Raw genomic sequence first — 20,816 nt, forward strand, 5'->3', positions numbered from 1 at the left:
ATTTATAGCAAGAACAGTGGGAGTTCCTTGGTGGCCTATCAGTTAAGAAATCGGCATTGTCATAGCAGTGACTTAGGTTTGATCCCTGGCCCAGGAACGTCCACCTGCCCATGGACATGGCCAAAAACAAGAATAGTAAGCAAGGCTTCAATGTTTATAAAATACAAGCAGAATTTAGCAGCTTGTGTAAGAGGGATTTATTTATATAGATTAATCATTTTAAAGGCACAAGGCTATATGGACTTGAGAACTCCAGTCAGTGTGAATTTGAATGCTGAAAGCCGTCTTGCCTGGGCTCCGAAACTTGCCTTCTGTCGTTTTGTGGGTTTGCTGTCCTGCTGCCTATTTACTATTTTAGTACAGACTTGTCTTATAGTCAGTAAAATCCTCCTGGACACCGACTCCAAGTGTTTTGAGTAGACTACCGGTGTGAGACTACAGCTTGCCAGAGTTCACTCAAATTTAGTTTCAGCTCTCAACAAAAATGTGTCAAAATTAGGTGTGGTGGACCTGCATGGTCCAGTACAGTGACCACTGGCCACTGTGGCTGTTGAGCTCTTGAAATCTGTCTCCAAATTGCGGTTTTCTGTATATGTAAAATACGTTTCAGATTTTTAAAACTTCATGGAAAAATACGTGTATTATATCAGCAACTTTTTATGCTGATTATATGTTAGAATGATAGTTTTTGGGTTAAATAGTTCACTAAAATTAACTTCACTTGCATTTTACGTTTTAAAATGTGCTATCCTAGGTCTTTTAAAATTATGTATGTGGTTCATATTATACTTCTATTGGATATCTGTTCAGCGAAATGTTTTTTAAGTCCCAACTGTAGTAGAGGCTTAACATTAATTGAAGGACAGCTTAATTTCCCTCTAGATGAGTCCTGTAGGTACTAACAGGTTAATTGGTTGGGTCCCAGTTCTCTTACTCTCTTAAAGAAAATCCTTAGAGGGAGTTCCCATCATGGCTCAGCAGGTTAAGAACCCAACTAGTCTCCATGAGGATGCAGGTTCAATCCCTGGCCTCACTCAGTGGGTTAAGGATCTGGCATTGCCACGAGCTGTGGTGTAGGTCTAAGATGGGGCTCGTATCTGGTGTTGCTGTCATTGTGGTGTAGGCCTCAGCTGCAGCTCTGATTCATCCCTAGCCTGGGAACTTCCCTATGCTGCAGGTGCAGCTGTAAAAAGAAAAAAAAAAAAAAAAGAAAGAAAGAAAGAGAGGAAGAGAAGATCCTTAGATACTATGAAAAGAATCAGATAATCAGAACTAGTTTTTTTTCTGTACTTAAATTATATCAGTGTGGAGTCTGGCCAAGACAGATACTAGCTATACTCTACAGCATCTCTCCATAACCCTAAGTATATACTTCTACTTGTCATCAATCATGAAGTTTATCTTTTTTGGCCCCACCCATGGCATATGAAAGTTCCCAGACCAGGGATGGAACCCATGCCTAGCAGCGACCCCAGCCAGTGCAATGACAATGCTGGATCCTAAACCTGCTGTACGACAAAGGAAGTCCAATCATGAATTTTAACAGATGAATGGTCAGTAAGCTTTCCTGTTATTTCAAATGTTCTTATTTAAACCTTAACCTAGGATGGGACATTCCCATCATGGCTAGTGGTTAACAAACCCAACTAGGAACCCAGTGAGGTTGTGGGTTCATTTGCTGGCCTTGCTCAGTGGGTTAAGCATTCAGCGTTGCTGTCAGCTGTGGTGTAGGTCGCAGATGAGGCTCGGATCTGGTGTTGCTGTGGCTCTGGTGTAGGCCGGCAGCTGTAGCTCGGATTAGACCCCTAGCCCGGGAACCTCCATATGACGCAGGTGCAGCCCCCTAAAAAAAGCGGGGAAAAAAATAAATAAAAAACCTTTTCCTAGGAAATAGCAACATTAGTATTCCTATTACACATGAATAAAGTTCATAATGAATTTAACTAGTTTTACCAATTATAAGAAATAGGAAATGTTACCCAATTATAAGAAATAGGAGGAGACAGGATTAAGACGGCAGAATAGAAGGACTGGAGCTCAACTTCTCTCCTAAAAACAAAATTACAACCAAATGCTGAGCAATCTTCGACCAAATGGACCGGAAACTTTTAAAAAGATATCCTACTCCAGAAGAAATAGGAAAAAGTGATTCAAGTCCATGTTTTCCACTTCTGTTAATATTGAAGACATTTTTACATCTACTTAACATCTCCTTAGATATGTTCTCTTCATTGTGTTTAGACTAATGACCCACTTGGATCTAGATTAGCTCAGTGTGTTTCCTGTTATTAATTTTGGCTTCAAATTATGGACCTTATAAGGTTAGGAAATCTTTCTCCTTTCCTTTTTCCTTACCCTTTTCCATTCTGTAAACTCTCTTGGCCACACTGCCACTGTGTCCGTACCAGGAGGGTAATAGCTATTTCATGTTAAGACAGCCGCTATAATTTTGATGCTGAAATTTTCTTTGTCCCAAATCAAAATTTTTCAGACTTTTAATTTCTTTCAAATCGATAACAACAATCCTTCTAATCTTGCAAGGAAGCCTGGTATTTAAAACAAACAAAAGCACAGAATTTGAATTGGAGGATTTAGGTGGGGGCTGTGTTCCCCAATTAAAAATCCCCTTTCTTGCTCCCTAGAAGGGCCTCTGAGCCACTCGGTGGGATTTATTTGAAACACAACTTGATAAACATTGCTTAAGTTATCTGTAACAAGGAAACATAAATTTAGTTTTCTGTGCACAAGGTTTAGGATCGAAGTGGTCTTGGTGCAATAGGGAAGACATCAGAGATTAAAAGCTGAGTAGCTATAAAAGTGCCAGAATAGGCATAAAGCAATCATTATGAGCCTTCAATAGAAAAGAAAAACTTCTAGATGCCCATGAGTCAGCACACAGGATTCATTATAGGTTCTCAAATACAATATGAAATTTAGTTAGGCTACAATGATGGGAAGTAAAATATCCCCTTCTATTTTGAAGAGGATATCCAGGAGTTCCCTTGTGGCTCAGTAAGTTAAGGATCTGGCTTTATCACTGCAGTATCTCGGGTTGGTTCTCTGGTGCAGGTTTGATCCCTGGTCCAGGAACTTCCACATGCCACAAGTGCAGCCAAAAAAAAAAAAAGATGCTCTCCAGCTGCACTCCCTCCCTGCCTAAGGAACACGGAATAGGCGTAACCATCATCAAACATCAGAAAGGCATTTGTGTTTAAAAGTGTCCTTTAAACTTTCATCTATCCAACATGGTTATGTACAGTCAGGCCTAAGAATTGAAAAAATAAAATCATCCACTACTTGAAGAGCACCTAGGTTTATTAATAATTTAGTGTTTAATAAATATTTTTTATTATTATATTTATATAATTAACTGTATCTAAATTTGAAGAACTTTGGCACTGGAGATTCAAATATGGTTTTCCAGTTTAAAAGGATACTTTTAACTCATATTTTTCATTGTAGGCACTTCACTAACAAACTTGTATCCTTATCACTATATATGTAGCTTGATATACTGACCCATTAAAGTCACAAGTTTTGTAATCATACTTGAATCTTCCAGTGAAGGGTATAGCAACCTTGTGGGTCAAGTTTTGGGCTTCAATAAAAGATGATATAGAGAAGGTTATTTAAAAAAAAGCAGTGAGTTTGTATTTTGAGTCCCCTAATTACCTTGATCTCTTTTTGGTTTCTTTTAAAAATTAAAACTGTTTAGTGCTCTCCACACATCAAACACATTGATCTAAAAAGCACATTTTACTATCAGTGGTGAGATTAAAACTATTAAAGATTTAATGGTTTCATTTTCATTCCAAAGTAGGCTTTTTTCCATTTTCTAAAAATTAGAACCAAAGGGCCATAAGAAAGTGAAGGAACTCACACTTGTTGAAGCCTTCTGTGCACCATGTGCTTGGCTGGGTGCTCTGTGGGTGGTACCTTGTTCAGTTCTCATAACCCTGTAACCTTGGTGGGATTATCTCCATTTTAAATAGGAGAAACTTGCCAAGGTCACATGTTGTACATATAATATATGTAATATACATGGCTGATTCCAGACACTGTATTATTTTCATTGTTTTGGCCTATTCATGAATAGCCACGTCTATTTAGCAGTAGTATTAGTAGTATTATTACTGTTATATAATTAGTAGCGCTAATTTAATATTAGTAGTCCTAAAAATGCCACTCGAGGTGTGATTTTTACAGTTAGTTTTTAGATGACTTATGGGAAAACTTTTAAGAATGACTTTCCTGGGGAGTTCCTTCGTGGAGCAGCAGAAATGAATCCAACTAGGAACCATGAGGTTGTGGGTTCGATCCCTGGCCTTGCTCAGTGGGTTAAGGATCCAGGCGTTGCCGTGAGCTGTGGTGTAGGTCAAAGGTGCGGCTTGGATCTGGTGTGGCTGTGGTGTAGGCCGGCAGCTATAGCTCCAATTCAACCCCTAGCCTGGGAATCTCCACGTGCCACAGGGTGCGGCCCTAAAAAGCAAAAAAAAAGAATGGCTTTCCTTTGATCTTATAAAGGATATACTTACTACATACATTTTAGAAAATAAGAAAATAAAAATTACCTATGATTTCCAAGGTTCTTTGCAAGCATCATAAGTAATATATTAATTCAAAGCAATTGCTCCAACTAAAGCAAAATCAAATTTGAGGAAATAAAAGAAAATTGGTAAAAGACTCCTTATTTCTTCCTGTTTTTTTCAATGCCATGAAAAGAATTGAAAAGAATTAAGAAGAAGTGGTCCTCTTTGATAGATGCCTTCATTCCCTTTTTAGGTTTCTCCAGTTTTTTCAGTTGCTCCCTGTGTCTACCACGGGAAGATAACAGTTATGGTTCTAAAATGACCCTTCCGGTCCTGTGGTTAACCTAGTTAATGATATATATATTTATATATAACTATGTATGTGTTATATATAAATATGTATATTATTTGTACATATAATATATGTAATATACATACATAGCTATGATATGTATATATTTATATATAATACATGAAATTATATTTCCTAGATAAGGTACATGGAATGATTCACCCATTTTCCTGCTCGTCTCGGTCCTGTATTGAGGCAAACTACATTAAACTATATGGTCCCCTGAATTTTTCTCTGCATTACAAAATTGCCTTTATAATTTATTACCCATCACAGGTGTCTAATTTAATGGCACATAATAAGCAAGTGTGTTTCAGAGCTCTCTAGTGGAAAGAGTATATGGTGTAGCGAACATCATCTTAGTTTGAGTGCTTATGGAATTGCCCTTCTGTCAAAGACAGAAAAGTAGAATTGAGGGGCTTTTCAAATATGTTGTTGTATATATGAATAAATAAAAGTGAGATCAAGTAAATTTATAGAATAATGAAAAGTTATGATAGCACAAGTCTTATGAAGAAAATGTTTGTCAAGATAATTTGTGTTCATTTTAACTTCCCTTGGTTTCCAGTTTGTAGTTCACTAGAAGTTGCCTATGTCTGAAAACTCTGTGTGTGGGAGCCCCTGGATAGAAGTAATGGGACATGGGTTACCCCAATCCAGACCTGTGTAGCCCTTTTCACAGCTTGGTCTGCAAATTAATTTCATCTTATTGTCTAGAATAAGCTCTACAATGAACTACAGAAATCTGTCAGGGAAGTCGCAGTGACTGATAAACCAGCAGTTAGTTTCCTGTGTGGCAAGTTAATCGCCATTGATACTAGAAAACCTCCCATTCAAAATCTGGCCCATGGCACACAGACCTCTGCACATATTCACTCACTCAGGTGCCTCCTCTCCCAAGAGTTTTAAAAGTCCTCTACTTGAAGTATGGAATATGGTAGCCGTTGGTTTATACAGGAGGTCTCGTCCCATCAGTCTGTCCTATCTTATTTGCTCTTCACCCCAGAAAAGTGTCTGCTCCCTTTTGTGATGGTCCATACGCCAGTTAGAAAAGAATTTCCAGACTGAGTGGGGCGAAGAGAAAGACGAGTTCGTTGAGACAAGAAGCGCTGCCAGCACAGCGGGTTGACTTCCTGATGATCAGGAAAAGCTGACCCCCAGTGCACCTTTGTCTATTTTTGTAGCCCAGGAACAAAGAAGAGAGGAGAGGTCTTAGGGTACATTTGCTGATTGGTTGGGAACAAATATTTTCCTATGGGGCAGGGAGAGGAACAGGCCAACCCCTTTCCTTCTTCGGGGCGGGAGCGGAGCCGGCCAGGCTGCCCAGGAGGAACTCAAGAGCTTTGTAACAATTGCACTGGAGCCATGAGGGTCTGGTAATTTTTATCTCGGCAACATTAACATCCTGAGACTCTATGAGTTTATCTCATTGGAGAGGCCTTGGAGTCCCACACCTTTGTGAATAACTCAAACTAGGCACATGGCCCTGAAATCTTAAATTTCTTTTTGTCTTCACTTTTCTCCATTTCCCCCCCCAAACTAGATTACTGTGGCCAGTACCTGGGAAGCGATCCTTTGTGGTACAGACACCTTTTCTCTTTCTTGTGCTTGAATTCCAGCAACAAGGCTACCACGAGAGTAGAGGGGATTAAGGGTATATTCTGATCCACCCCTGAATCACCCCCATTAATTTGGAAAACGCCCCGGTGAACCACCGATGGCGATCACTAGGGCACTCAGGCAGCGGCAGTGCTGCAGCTTCTCCCAGGCTGTCTTCTGCACAAAGACTTCGGAGTGCACCCTCAGCAGCGCATCACAGTGGGTGTCCAAGGCCTTAGGGGTAGCCTGGGTTGTTGGAGAAGGTGCCTGAGGCCACCACACTCCCCTTGCCCCTTTCCTGCCTGTCCTGTCAGCCAGGCAGGCTCATCCGAGACAACCCTCCAGCATCCGCCAGTATCACGCACAGGGCTGTAAACTGAAAACACGCAGGAGAAAACTTTGGCACATTTTCACATCTTTCCAAGGCACCGGAAGATAACTCTTAGGATAGATATCAGCTAGGGGAAGGGGCATGGTACTCTTACTACATCTGATCCACCCAGTAGTACTGGATAATTTCTAGGAAGCATGAGTCCCTGGAGCTCCACACTGAGGTGAAAACTAGGTTGGTTGGTTTGTGTGGCGCTGTAGTTTCAGGCTCATTTTGCTGTTCGGCAGCCTGACTCCTTTTGTTTGCCCTTCCTTCCAAGTTAGTGCTTATAGGTTATCTTGCCTTAATGCTAGACAGTCTCTTACTCAAATTCTCCGAGTCCTTTTCCTTCCTCTGAGTCATGTCTGCTTCCTTGGCTGTGTTTTGCATATTGAGTGTAGGGGAATCTTGGAGGTGGCATGCACGCCAGAACATACAAGTCAGGCGGGCAGCTCTCCTCCTTCCAAAGGGAAGTTATGCCCAGATCCTGAAGCCCTTGGGAACCATCAGTCCAAGAGGTCATCCTCTCCTCCTTCTCGGCCCCAGATTGAAGCAGAGAAGGGCTGAGAAAGGTGCTTTCAGTTTGTTGATCTCTTCCTTCACTTTTTTTTTTATTCATTCTTTTTGGGCTGTCCAGTTCACTCTTTCATTTATTTCCTGAGAGCCAGAGATACAATGATCTTTTTATTTTAAGTAGGGTTTTCCTAAATATAAATATACCAATCTGTCTACTTCAAATGAGCTTTCCTTTGGCCATTTGCAAAGCAGGACTTTTTTTTATAAGCATGCCTATTCCAAACAGGACAGAGTAAAATAAGCCTTTTAAGAAAGAGACCTGTTGGCAGGCTCCTTGGATTTTTTCTACATTAAAGCCAGGGTTGAATCACATGCAACCTTCAAGTATTATCCATTTTGCTCAATAGTAACTCAGAATTGGCAGTGAGAGTTTGGCATTTTCCCCGGGAACCCAATCCCACTGAGCCAAAGTAGTCAAAGGGACACTTTTTAGCAAACACTCAGGGTCTCCTACCTTCTCTTGAATCAAAGGTGGCCACAAATCTAACAATTTCACTGGACTCACTTGAGATACACCATCCTTATTGCCAAATTGTTGAAATAAGAAGGAAATTGAGGCCCAAAGGAACATGCCAATTCACAAATAGAGAGTTAGCTATTTTTACTACTGAGAAAAAAACAAACAAACAAACAAAAAAAAAAAACCTCAGTGCCTGCAGATATAGCCCATAAGTGGCTACAGAAGTATAATGAATTTCCTTCTTTATTTATTTGGAGTTAAAGCCACAGTTTATAAACATCATCCTCCTTTTTTTTTTTTTTTTTTTTTGGCTGTGCCCACAGCAAACAGAAATTCCCGGGCCAGGGATCAAACCCACACCACAGCTGTAATCAGAGCCACAGCATTGGATCCTTAACCCACTGGGCCACCAGGGACCTCTTCATCCTACTTTTTTAGTAAACACTCAACAGACAGTTAATTTGTACCCATAGCTACATTGAGCTACTCTGACATCCTTTTTTTTCTTTTGTTCCTGATTTTTTTCATCAGGCTTGCTCTGTTGTTATAATTCTTTATCAGAGCTTCCTATAGTTACCTCTTATATCATAACCAGCACATATGATTACTCACATCCTTCAACTCGCCTCAGCCAGGTTAGGTCAAATTCAGTCTCCCCAGCCTCTCCCGGTCTGTGGAAGTCCCACGTGCAGTTTGGAGCCTCCTGGTAGTTGTCTGCTCAGGCTTTCACTATTACCAGGGGTGATTCTGGGTCTTGGCACAGGCAGGGGTTTCCTAGTTAGCATTCATTTCTTTGGCCTAATGAGGAGAAGATTGGCTGGGAAAGTCTTGGAGGTGTGGGAACCTACCCCACAGAGGAGAAGACGTTAGCCGCCCCCAGGGTGATCTAAAGCCTGGGCCAACTGCTAACGCTTCAAATCTGTTTTCAGCTTACCGTGGGGTTTTACCATACCTGGATGTGACATTACTATGTTTGAGAGAAAACACGCCTTCTACTCCATGAAGTATTGCCAAATTGCTCTCCTGAATAGTCACACCGGTTTACACTCCCACCTGTGATGTATGAGTTCCTGCTTTCACACATCCTTGGCAACATCTGGTGTTTGCAGACTTTACTTTTTCCGATATGATGGGTGTGAAGTGATGCCTCACTTTGGCTTTAATTTGTACTTCTTCACCATTGAGCATTTGTTCATATGTTTCTTGGTCATTTGAGTTTCCTCTTTTGTGAATTCACTGTTCATATCTATTGCATTAAAAAGGTGATTACGGAGTTCCCGTCATGGCTCAGTGGAAACGAATCCTACTAAGAACCATGAGGCTGCGGGTTCGATCCCTGGCCTCGCTCAGTGGGTTAAGGATCTGGCGTTGCTGTGAGCTGCGGTGTAGGTCACAGGCACAGCTTGGATCCCACATTGCTGTGGCTCTGGTGTAGACCAGTAGCTATAGCTCTGATTCAGCCCCTGACCTGGGAACCTCCATATGCCTCAGGTGCGGCCCTAAAAAGCAGAACAACAACAACAAAAAAGACTGGTTACCCGTCTCGATGTATAGGAATACTTTATGAGTACTAGTCTTTTCATTAGTCCTGTATATTGCTAATATTTTCTCCCTGTCTGTGGCATTTTTATTTTGTTTATGGAGTCTTTTTCATAAAGAAGTTTTATATGTTCAAATGTATCATTCTTTTCCCTGATAGTATGTGGTTGTGTCTTCTTTAAGAAGTATTTCCCATTTGAGTTTCCTCTTTTGTGAATTCACTGTTCATATCTATTGCATTAAAAAAAGACTGGTTATGGAGTTCCCATTGTGGCTCAGTAGTAACTAACCTGACTAGGCTCCCTGAGGATACAGGTTCAACCCCTGACTTCGATCAGAGGGTCAGGGATCCAGTGTTGCCGTGAGCTGTGGTGTAGGTTGCAAGACATAGCTCTGGATCCCATGTTGCTGTGGCTGTGGCCTAGGCCAGCAGCTGTAGCTCTGATTCGACCCCCTAGCCTGGGAACTTCCGTATGCCATAGATGCAGGCCTAAAAAGCAAAAAAAAAAATAATATATTTCTCTATCCTGGCATGAATGTCTTTTATATTTCTTCTAAAAGTTTTATAATATTTTCATTTATAAATCCTCGATCTATATATAGTTTATGTATGGTATGAGGTAAAAATACAATTTTATTTTGTCACGTAAATAATCAATTGCCCTAGTACCATTTGTTAAATGACCCTTCTTTTCTTCATAGATCTTGTATTATTTACACACACATTTATACACACATGTGTGTGTGAGAGAGTGAGAGATCTTAGGCTCACTTCTTTGTTACGTATTTTCTGTTTTTTAATCTCTGCTTGTACCAATATGAGGTTGATTGGGCTTCTATAGTTTTCTGTAAAAGTATTGAGAGCTAGCGGGGAAGTTCCTCCTCTTTTGTTCTTCAGAATTCCTTGACTCTCTTTGGCCTTTTGTTTCTCCGTATTAATGTTAGGATCTCCAGCTCCATAAAAGCCCTTTGAGGGCTTTTCTTGGGATTTCAATGCACTTACAGTTTAATTTGGGTCTTATTATCCATGAAAATGGTATATTGTTCCTTTCGTTTAGGTCTTCTCTTATGCCCTCAAATGCAGGTTTTCGATTTTCATTTTCTCTATAAAGCTCTTATAATATCTTTTCTTCTTTAGATTTGTTTAGTTTTTGTTACTATTATAAGACCAGTGCTCTAACCCCTGAGCTATAGAGCTCATAGTTTTTGTTACTATTACAAGTGAGATCATTGTTAAATTGGTTTCTGGTGTATAGTAACACTAATCATTAGTAACGTATTGTCAGAGAACATTGTATGATACAAATTCTTGATATATATTGAGGTATATTCTGTGGCCCAGTGCACAGCCAATTTTGTAACTTTTCCTTGGTTCTTGATCTCTTTAATTTTGTGCATGGTTTTGTATGTGTCTCATTAGATGAGGCTTGTAATTGATTGCTCAGTTGTCTATATATATATATATATATATATATTTTTTTTTTTTTTGTCTTTTTGCCATTTCTTGGGCCGCTCCCGTGGCATATGGAGGTTCCCAGGCTAGGGGTCCAATTGGAGCTGTAGCTGCCAGCCTATGCCAGAGCCACAGCAATGCAGGATCTGAGCCGCGTCTGCAACCTACACCACAGCTCACGGCAATGCCGGATCATTAACCCACTGAGCAAGGGCAGGGACCAAACCCACAACCTCATGGTTCCTAGTTGGATTCATTAACCACTGCACCACGACGGGAACTCCCTATATGCTTATTAAATGTTTTCTGCATCATTTGTCAATTAGTATGATTGTGGATTTGTTCATTTCTTCTAATAATCCTCTGATCTTTTTGCATTACTCCTATGGAGACTGGGGTCACAATTGTTATAGCTTCCTTGTGAATCGTTCCCTTTTTACCATTATGTAATAACATTTTATCTCTAGTACGGTTTTTTGCCTTAAGATACATTTTTGTCTGATATTAGTAGAGCTTTGCCAGTTTTCTGTTGGTTTACCTTATGGCTAAGGTAGCAGTTAAGGATGTCTTTAGCTGAAAATAACAGAGAATTTGACTATAGTTTCTTAAACAAATGTTGGGGATGGGGGATAGTTTTTTCTCAACAAGATCAGAGATAGATGTGGGTCCATTGATGGTGGATATGTTTCCATTTGCCATTCCCAGGGTGTGCCCACACCCTTCAGCTTGTGTTCTCCCTGGGAGGTGTTGTGGGATGGGGGTCAGTCCTGTGGGCAGAGGGCAAGGAGTGGATAATGAGAACAAGCTTTCCTAGTAGAGTAATTATTAATATTAGCGTAATAATGTAGTATGTAACATTATGTAATACCTGTGTTAGCATCTATAGAATCTTTGTTCCATGTTTATAAGTGGTTTGCTGTTTTCACACATTTTACAAAGGTTCTTTAGTTAGAGGATGGAATATTCTATTTTCTACAGTGAAATGTGATGGTCACCTTTACCAAATGAAGTCACCTGGAAGGAAAAGCTTATGCATTCCACTCTCCAGAGCCAGAAACAGTTCAGCACTCAAATCTCAAATGCTATAGTGACTAGCAGAGCATAGTACATTTCAATCTCAAAGCATTAATGCAAAATAAAACTATAGTTAGGTCTTAGCAAGTTTAGTTTTGTATTGAGGAATAATTAGGCTATGTTTTCTCACAAGAGATGGTGCCATCATTTTCTAGTTTTCCAGAAGGCTGATTAAATTCCAGTATTTTCCATGAAACCTAACATTGCTCTGTATCATTTGTTTGGGGCATTTTCGAGGCTGTGGGGTAGCCCAGATCCCAAGGTAATATCCCTCAAGCTTCCCCCCTCCCCTACCCCTTTCTCTGCAACTTCAGTGCGTCAGATTCCACCTCTCATCTTGCCCCAGCCCACGAGGTCGGGTCTGTGGAACATAAACAGTTCCTGTTTTTTGCATCTGCAGCCTTCACCATCTACAGAGCAGATTGGTCTGTTTCTGTTTTGTCCTTCAGATATGATTTAGCCATATTTCTTCTTGGTGATGAGCCATGTTTAGATGGTCCTAGAGCCTCCCAAGGGACCACTAAAACAATGTATCAGTATACCTAATGTTTGATTTGTGCTAAAAGTTCACAGCATTTACTTACTTTATTCCATTCAGCCCTCCTTAGCCCCAAGAAATAAAAAATATCTGTCTCCTCTGTTAAATAAGAATGAATCCTTCCGAGCTCAAACTGTAAAAGAATGTCATTATTGCATTCAAAGCAGGAGACTCTTTCTTTAAAAACCTTAGAATAAGTGTTATTTTGAATTTACCGGGTTAAAGCGCACAAAAAGAGCCTGGCGCTAGATAAATATTTATGGAACGACTGCACTTTTAGTTGGGCATTTTCTTTTAGGCACTAAAACCACTAATCCAGTTTTGAATGCCCCTTTGTCATCTTTAATCCTTGCCCGACACAATGTTGTTAAACAGAAACCAGGTGTCTTTTCAATGAAGGACATGGAAAGGGTTTCCTGCCGGAGATTAAGCATTTGGGTTTTTCCTCTGAGCGCGCATGCGTGTGTGTGTGTGTGTGTGTGTGTGTGTGTGTGTGTGTGTGTGTTGTTTTACATTGGTCACCAGATAAATGTTGTGCATTACTTAATTGTTGGCTTGACATATACACATCAGATCTCTTGAGAAGGAAAAGTTTTTAGATACATAAGTATTCCATTTTACCATTTCTACAGATTTTTTTCTATGAGGTTCTCTTTTACCTTTGACTGAAACTACTCTTGCTGTGGCTGAGGCCCCTTTTCCCCTCTTATCAAAAAGAGCTTGTATCTTTCTAACTCGTGACCCTTTGCAACTTCACATTTGAAAACTCACTTTGCTTTATTCTTCGTGGAATTACCATCCCAGTTTTCTTTTTTTTTTTTTTCCTCAAAGATTTTCTACTGCTCAGTTGCTTTAATGCTTCAATGAGCCATAAAACGCCTTCTAAAATTGAGTTTCTTTTTACTGTTTTCCTTATGTTATCATTTCTATTCACCCATCTCAGTTAACTGAGTTGAATTTCAGTTTGGTTGTGTTGTAAAAGTGTTCTAAACATATCTTTCAGCCATGGAAACAAAGAAGTATTTTCCTGCCGAGGAATAAAATTGGCAGTGGACTGGTTTTTGGAAAGAGGCCACAAGGATGTCACAGTCTTTGTACCGGCTTGGAGAAAAGAGCAGTCCCGACCCGACGCTCTCATCACAGGTGAGCGCTTTTTCCTTCGCACGGACCACGCTGGTGTCTTGCTGAATAATCTGTTTGACGACTTCTGTTGACTCAGTCTGTGTGACTGTCACATTCTCATGGGAGAGACGGTAAAGTTATTTTCAAGTTTAAAAACTCTCTAGTTATGTTACCTAACAGTAATTCTTGCCACACAAGCCAGTTGTTTTTTGGGTTTGGGTTTGTTTGTTTGGTTGGTTTCACCTGGAAAGTTTTTACTTCAAATTTCATAAAATTCTGACCTTTAGAGACCTGCTGGGAGACAAGAGTCCCAGGTTTATGTCCCGGCTGTGCCAGGTACTGGCCGTCGCACTTGGGCAACCCATGACCCGCTTTCTCATCTGCAGTATGAAATTAGGTGACAGTCACATTCTAGTGGTTGCACATCAAAAAAGAGCCGTGAGACCCTGGGGGCATGCCGTCCAATGTCAAAATACTGATCCCAATAAAGTATCTGTATTTTGCTTTATCTTGTAATTTTCAAATGCCTGAGTTTCAGGCAGAGATGTCCCCTAGAAATGTGAATTTTTGTTGTTCGATGTTTTGTTCAAGTGATTCTCAACCAACATCCACCCCTTTCCACTGCTTCTCTGTCCAACATTAACAAAACTGAGGAGCCTGTGTGAAGAAAACTACACCTGTCAAATCAAAAACAAATGGAGAGACCACCCACCATGTACCCAAAAGGAAGACTATTTTAAGATTTTATTTTTATCTATAAGTATTAAATTATTATTAAATTAGCCTAAGGATCCATAAACAAGTTATGGTGGAGGTAGAGTCAGACCCTAGTCTATATAAACTGTAAAGTGAGAAAGGTGGGCATAATTCAATCAGAATACCAAGACATTGACTGGGTAACTCTTTGGAAAAAATATACATATTTAGATCCTTATCTTATACCATATAACAATAAATTGCAGATGGCTGAATAATTAAATGTTAGAAATTTCCATTAGAGATTATAAATAATCTTTGAAGGCTGGGGAAGACCTTTCTAAATTTAAATTTTTTAGAAGAAATTACAAGGAGAAAGATAGATTTAATTGTATCAAACTTCCATATTTTGGGAGATGTTCTTTAAAATAAGAACGTTTTTTTATTTGCCTAAGAAAAAGTACAACAAATAAAGAATACCCATCCTTAATATATAAAGAACTCCTATGCACTGATAAAATACTATACACATGATAACATGGTGAGAATAGACAGCTCACAGAAGAATGCAAGTGCAATTAAGAGGGAAAAAACCTTCAAGCTCGTGAGTAAAGAAACGCAGGTTTAAACAACTGTTCATTGTTACCCATCAAAGTTAGCAGAGATTAAAAAACTGATAAACCTCAGTGCCTGGAGGGAGTTAATTCCACACTGCTTTGGAAACAAACTATTGCGACATTTTGGAAAATAATTTGGTCTTAAAATGTTAATATTTGGATCTACTAGCTCCCCTTCTAGGAATAATTCCCCAGAAGGTAAATAGAAACAAATATTTTTGAGCACAAAGACACTGAGGGCAGTATTACTTATAGAAAAAGAAGTTGGAGTTCCTGTGGTGGCTCAGCGGTAACAAACCCGACTAGTATCCATGAGGATGCGGGTTTGATCCCTGGCCTTGCTCAGTGGGTTAAGGATCCGGCCTTGCTGTGAGCTGTGGTGTAGGTAGCAGATGGGGCCAGAATCTGGCGTATGCCGGTGGCTGTAACTCCGATTCGACGCCTAGCCAGGAACTTCCATATGCCGCAGGTGCAGCGCTAAAAGAACAAAAGTGGAAACAAACTATACTTTCATTAGAAGAATGGCTCAATAAATTAATATATACCTATATAATAGAATATGTAGTACTAGAACATTTAGGCAGAATTTTAATCATCTCAGGAAGTGTGCTTTTACATAAACGGCAGGTTTTATTATCGTGTGTTTGCACTCACGTGCACGCACATACATACACATATCAACAACAGAAGAAAAAAACACAGAACATTATTTGAAGGAAATATGCCAAAATATGAACAGTAATTGCCTCTGGCTCTGGCTTTATGAAGTCTTATTTTCTCCCTACTTTTTGGGTGTATGTGTGTGGCTACACCTAAAAGTTCTCAGGTTAGGGAGGAAACCCACACCACAGCATACAATGCCAGGTCCTTAATCCACTGAACCACCAGGAAACTCCTCTCCCTACTTCTTAGTACTTTTTCTTACTTTCCCAATTTTTACAGGGAACTTAATATATTAATGATTAGGGAGGAGAAAAACTGAAAAAGGAAAAAAAATTGAAACATGTAAATGATGGGAAAGCTTTTTGAATATGAAAGGAATATGAGATCAAGAAGGGAAATGGTAACACTCAGTGCAAGGTGTGGCCGAGTGTAGTTTTTACAATACCGGCACGCCGGGGCCTGGAACACATCGGTATGCAGGCTACTTTTTAAAATATACACAGCTATTTTCAGAAGTTCTTCCTCCCCCAGTTAATCATTCTCTTGACTAAAAGCCTCGATCAAATAATACCTGGTAAATTGAATAGTCCAGTGTTTTTTCACAATACCAAAAAAGAAACCTGATAAGAAATATTTTCAAGTTCTCAGGTATAGATTCAGATTCGTGCTTTAGCCAGCTCTCTATTGATTGAACAAATATTTAACAAGCAAGCACAAGGCTATGATCAGGTACCATGCTGGGAACTAGAGGTTCAGTTAACTTATCATCTTGACTGAACCCAGATTTATTTAAGTTAGAACTATTTATCATAATTAACCATCACTAATTATTTCCCAATTAATGTCCTTTTAACCTCCTTAGCTGTTAAAGAATGCAAATTAAGCAAGAGGGTGACAGCTGGTAGGCCACCCCGTCACCCTTGGTCACTTCCAGGACCCAGGCATGTCCCCTGCAACTAAACACTCCCACAAATAAAGGGCTACGGAGGATCTTGGGCAGTGAATAAACGAAGGCCTCCTAATACACATCTTTAAGTAGCATGTGCATTCCTTTCACAGACATTTATTGAGTATCTACTACTGTGCTAAGGTGCTTCCTGTGCTGCGTGGGAGAGGGACACATAAATGTGGAGCCTGCCTTCAAAGTGTTTGTCAGGGGACACGCACAGTAACCATCTCATGACTAGGCTTTTGATTTTATATTGGTTTTCTTTGATTTTCAAAAGAAATCAACAATTACATGCATCTAGTAAACAAAATCAAGTTGAAGGACAGTGTTTATTGAGAGCTTGCCAGGCACCGTGCACACATGATCACTCACGACCCCTCACAGCTGCCAAATTGCATTTGAAGACATGGAGAAAGAGCCTCAATAAGACTTTGATTGGCAGGCAGAGAAATGGCAGAACCTGGGATTCCTCTATGAGTTGCTGATTGGAGCACTCATGTTTCTTCCACTCCTTTTTTTATATACACTTTGTATTGAAGTATAGTTGATTTACAACCAGGTGTACAGCAAAGCAATTCAGTTACACATACACATATGTGTCTATTCTTTTTCAGATTTCTTTTCCCATATAGGTGATTACAGAATATCGAGTCTAGTTTCCTGTTCTGTACAGCAGGTCTTTATTGTTTATCTGTTTTATACGCAGTTCCCAAACTCCTGGTTTATCTCTACCCCCCTTCCCCCTTTGTTAACCATAAGTGTGTTTTCCATACTCTGCTCCTTTTCTCAACCAAAGTTCCTGTCTTAATGAATCTATTTGTCGGGAACATCGTGAAATCTGTCTGCCAAAGCTGACCCATAACACTTTCCACTCCCCCTTCCTCGTACCCTGCTCATACTCCTGTTGTGACAGTTACAGCCTCTGCTCACCTGGTTTACCTGCTGGTCCAGTCCAGTATCTGAGGAGAGAGCATTCTTGGGGGACACTGATACTTAGCACTGTACCTACCGTAGAGGAGGCATGTAGTAATTATCTGCTGAAAAGAGACATTTTTTAAAAATTAGTAACACCAGTTAATAAGCATTGAGAAGAAGTGAGCCTTTAAAAAAAAAAAAAAAAATCATGACATCTGTCAGCTTACACCCAGCATTCTGTGCCAGAATTTGCAGTGTTGAAAAGTCAGGGAGTAGAGGAGGAAGAAGAAGGCATGGTGAGAAGAGCATTTTATCATTATTCAAAATAAGAACTCTGGCACCTTTAAAAAACAAAAAAAAAAAACAAAAAAAAAACAAAACCCACCAAGCAAGTCAATAGACTTGATGCTGAAAGAGTGTGCCATCCAAGGAGAAAACGGGCATTCTGTGTTTAATCACTGGCTGTGTTCCTCACTTCTAATTTCTTACTTAGTTCAGCCCCACAGGACTGGCCTTTATCAGCACCTGTTCCACAGGAAAGGACACAGCCTAGAGTGGCTGTGCCCAGAACAACAGCTGACATCACTGCCGCCTTTCTCTTTGAAACGTCTGCATTTTGAGACTCTTCCCTTTGCTGCCTCGACGTCTTCTACTGTTCACACTCTCCCACCCATCACATCCACTAGTTAGGGAGCTGCAAAATAAACAAACACATTTGGAGGAAAGACTCTTGCTCACACCTGATCCCAGCACAGCTGCTTCGTTAGAACGGGGTTATGCTGGGAACGTGAGAGAAGCTGGTTCACGTGTAGTGCTGGCGGCTCTAGCTGTCAGGCAAAAACTTTGTGTAATGAAAGTCGGAATTTGCTCAATCGTGTTTAAGTTTTATGCTCTTCAAATTTTTAAAGCTTTTTAAAATTTCAAACTTTTTAAGCCTTTTCTATTGAAAATCTTGAAGGCAAACTATTACTGGGAGTTACAAATGTGCTCCATTTGCAAACTGTAAATCATGATCCCTAATTAAATGGTTACGTGTATCCAGTTCATACTCAAAACACTCACTTCCTGAGAAAGTTGCTAGATGTGCTTTGTGTATGTTTATTACTGAAATCCTACCCTGATCATCCTTGCAGATCAAGAAATTCTCCGTAAATTAGAGAAGGAGAAAATCCTGGTGTTTACGCCGTCGAGGCGAGTGCAGGGGCGGCGAGTGGTGTGCTATGACGACAGGTTCATCGTGAAGCTGGCCTTTGAGTCGGACGGCATAATCGTATCCAATGACAACTACAGGGATTTGGCCAATGAGAAACCAGAATGGAAGAAGTTCATAGATGAACGATTACTCATGTATTCGTTTGTCAATGACAAGTAAGTAAAACCACTCACTTAGTAATGCGGCTTCCCTCACCCTGTAACTGTCCCTGGCAGTTGCTACAGAAGCCTTCTCTCTTTGCCACTGACCTGACCGGCTTTCCTCCCACCGATCGTCAGGGGGAGGCAGAAAACTGCAGCGTCCTCCGCAGGAGGCCCTGTGTTGAGTCACTAGCAGAGCCTGCACTGTTGAAATAACCTGGAGTCACTGACAGCAGGAGACTGGCCACGTTCTGGTTCTGAGGAGGCAGACACCATACTGACCGCCACTTAGAGCATGAGTGCATACTTATATAGATGACTTTTTAAATATGTAATTTGTAAAAAGTATTCTAGCAATGTGAGACTAGTCATGATGAAGTTGATAAGTGGACAAGTGACATGAACAAGAATGTCTCCTGAGAAATAAGTATCCAAGAATCTGTGCACCTGCACAGTTCAAACCTGTGTTGTCCAGGGGTCAGTTGGATTTACAGATATGTGGGAAAAGCTCACCTGTGGATAATCAAAAATGTAGACGAAATCTACAGAGTATATTTTTTTCACCCATTTAATTCACAAAATTAAAAAACATGTTTTTTTCTTATGCTGTATAGTGAAACTGATAAAGTTTGGCATGGTTTAGCAGAGGTCTTAAAAATACCCTCTATTTAGCAACTCATTCAGAACTGCATGACCAAAAGTTTTTAAAAGTGAAATTTGCAGATTTCAGGCTATAAAGAATAATTACGGGAGTTCCCATGGTGGCTCAGCAGGTTAAGAACCCAACTAGTATTCATGAGAATGCGGGTTTGATCCCTGGCCTTGCTCAGTGGGTTAAAGGATCTGGTGTTGCCATGACAGCGGTGTAGGTCACAGACATGGCTCAAATCCAGCATTGCTGTGGCTGTAGTGTGGGCCTACAGCTGCAGTTCCCGTTCAACCCAAGCCAATAATCTCACTTCCTGGAATATGTATCGAGGAAAAAAAAAGACCAAATATATTTTATTTATGAATATTTATAATTGCAAGAATTCAAAGGCAACTAAAAGTACAATATTAGAGAAATCAGTTAAATCGTGATACATCTCCTGGTGGAATATTATCCACCAATTCAGAATTGTGATTATGAAAGCTATTAAGAAACTTGCAGGGAGTTCCTTTCCTGGATCAGTGGTTAATGAACCCGACCAGGATCCATGAGGATGTGGATTTGATCCCTGGCCTCGCTCAGTGAGTTAAGGATCTGGCATTGCCGTGAGCTGTGGTGTAGGTCACAGATGAGGCTCGGATCTGGTGTTGCTGTGGCTCTGGCATAGGCTGGCAGCTGTAGCTCGGATTAGACCCCTAGCCTGGGAACCTCCATACGCCTCAGGTGAGGGCCTAAAAGACCAAAAAAAAAAAAAAAAAAAATCCCCCCAAAATAGCTTAGGGTGAATAATCTTACACTTTGTTTTTAGAATTAAACTGTCAACCTCCTACTTAGGTATAATTTTGTGTTATGTCCATGACAGGTTCATGCCTCCTGATGACCCTCTTGGCAGACATGGCCCAAGCCTGGATAACTTTCTGAGGAAGAAACCTATTGTTCCTGAACACAAAAAGCAGCCTTGTCCATATGGTAACTTTCTTTTATGAGTATTTAATGTATGCCTTTAGAACACAATATGTTGTTAAATTTGATTATTAAAAATAAACATTTAATGGAGTTTCCGTCGGGCTCAGTGGTTAATGAATCCAACTAGGAACCATGAGGTTGCAGGTTCAATCCCTGGCCTTGCTCAGTGGGTTAAGGATCCAGCGTTGCTGTGAGCTGTGGTGTAGGTCGCAGATGCGTCTTGGATCCCGCTTTGCTGTGGCTCTGGCATAGGCCGGTGGCTACAGCTCTGATTAGACCCCTAAAAGCCAAAAAGACAAAAAAAAAAAAAAAGACATTTAAAATTTTTGATGGGTAGCACAGGGAAATCTAGTCCATATTCTGTAATAACCTATATGGAAAGAAGAATGTATATAA

The 20,816-nt window shown here is 40.3% G+C and overlaps 1 protein-coding gene across 5 annotated transcripts in view; it reads left to right on the forward strand.

The window, feature by feature from the left end:
- ZC3H12C (zinc finger CCCH-type containing 12C) overlaps positions 1–20,816 on the forward strand; it is a 75,926-nt gene that overhangs the window by 46,565 nt on the left and 8,545 nt on the right. For all 5 annotated transcript variants that reach the window (XM_021102346.1, XM_005667309.3, XM_005667310.3 and 2 more), the window contains exons 3-5: positions 13,494–13,633; positions 18,586–18,820; positions 20,317–20,423. In XM_021102346.1, the coding sequence (XP_020958005.1) occupies positions 13,494–13,633; positions 18,586–18,820; positions 20,317–20,423 (482 nt within the window). The remainder of the gene's footprint in view (positions 1–13,493; positions 13,634–18,585; positions 18,821–20,316; positions 20,424–20,816) is intronic.

Source organism: Sus scrofa, chromosome 9 (genome assembly GCF_000003025.6).
Source record: "Sus scrofa isolate TJ Tabasco breed Duroc chromosome 9, Sscrofa11.1, whole genome shotgun sequence".
NCBI lineage: Eukaryota > Metazoa > Chordata > Mammalia > Artiodactyla > Suidae > Sus > Sus scrofa.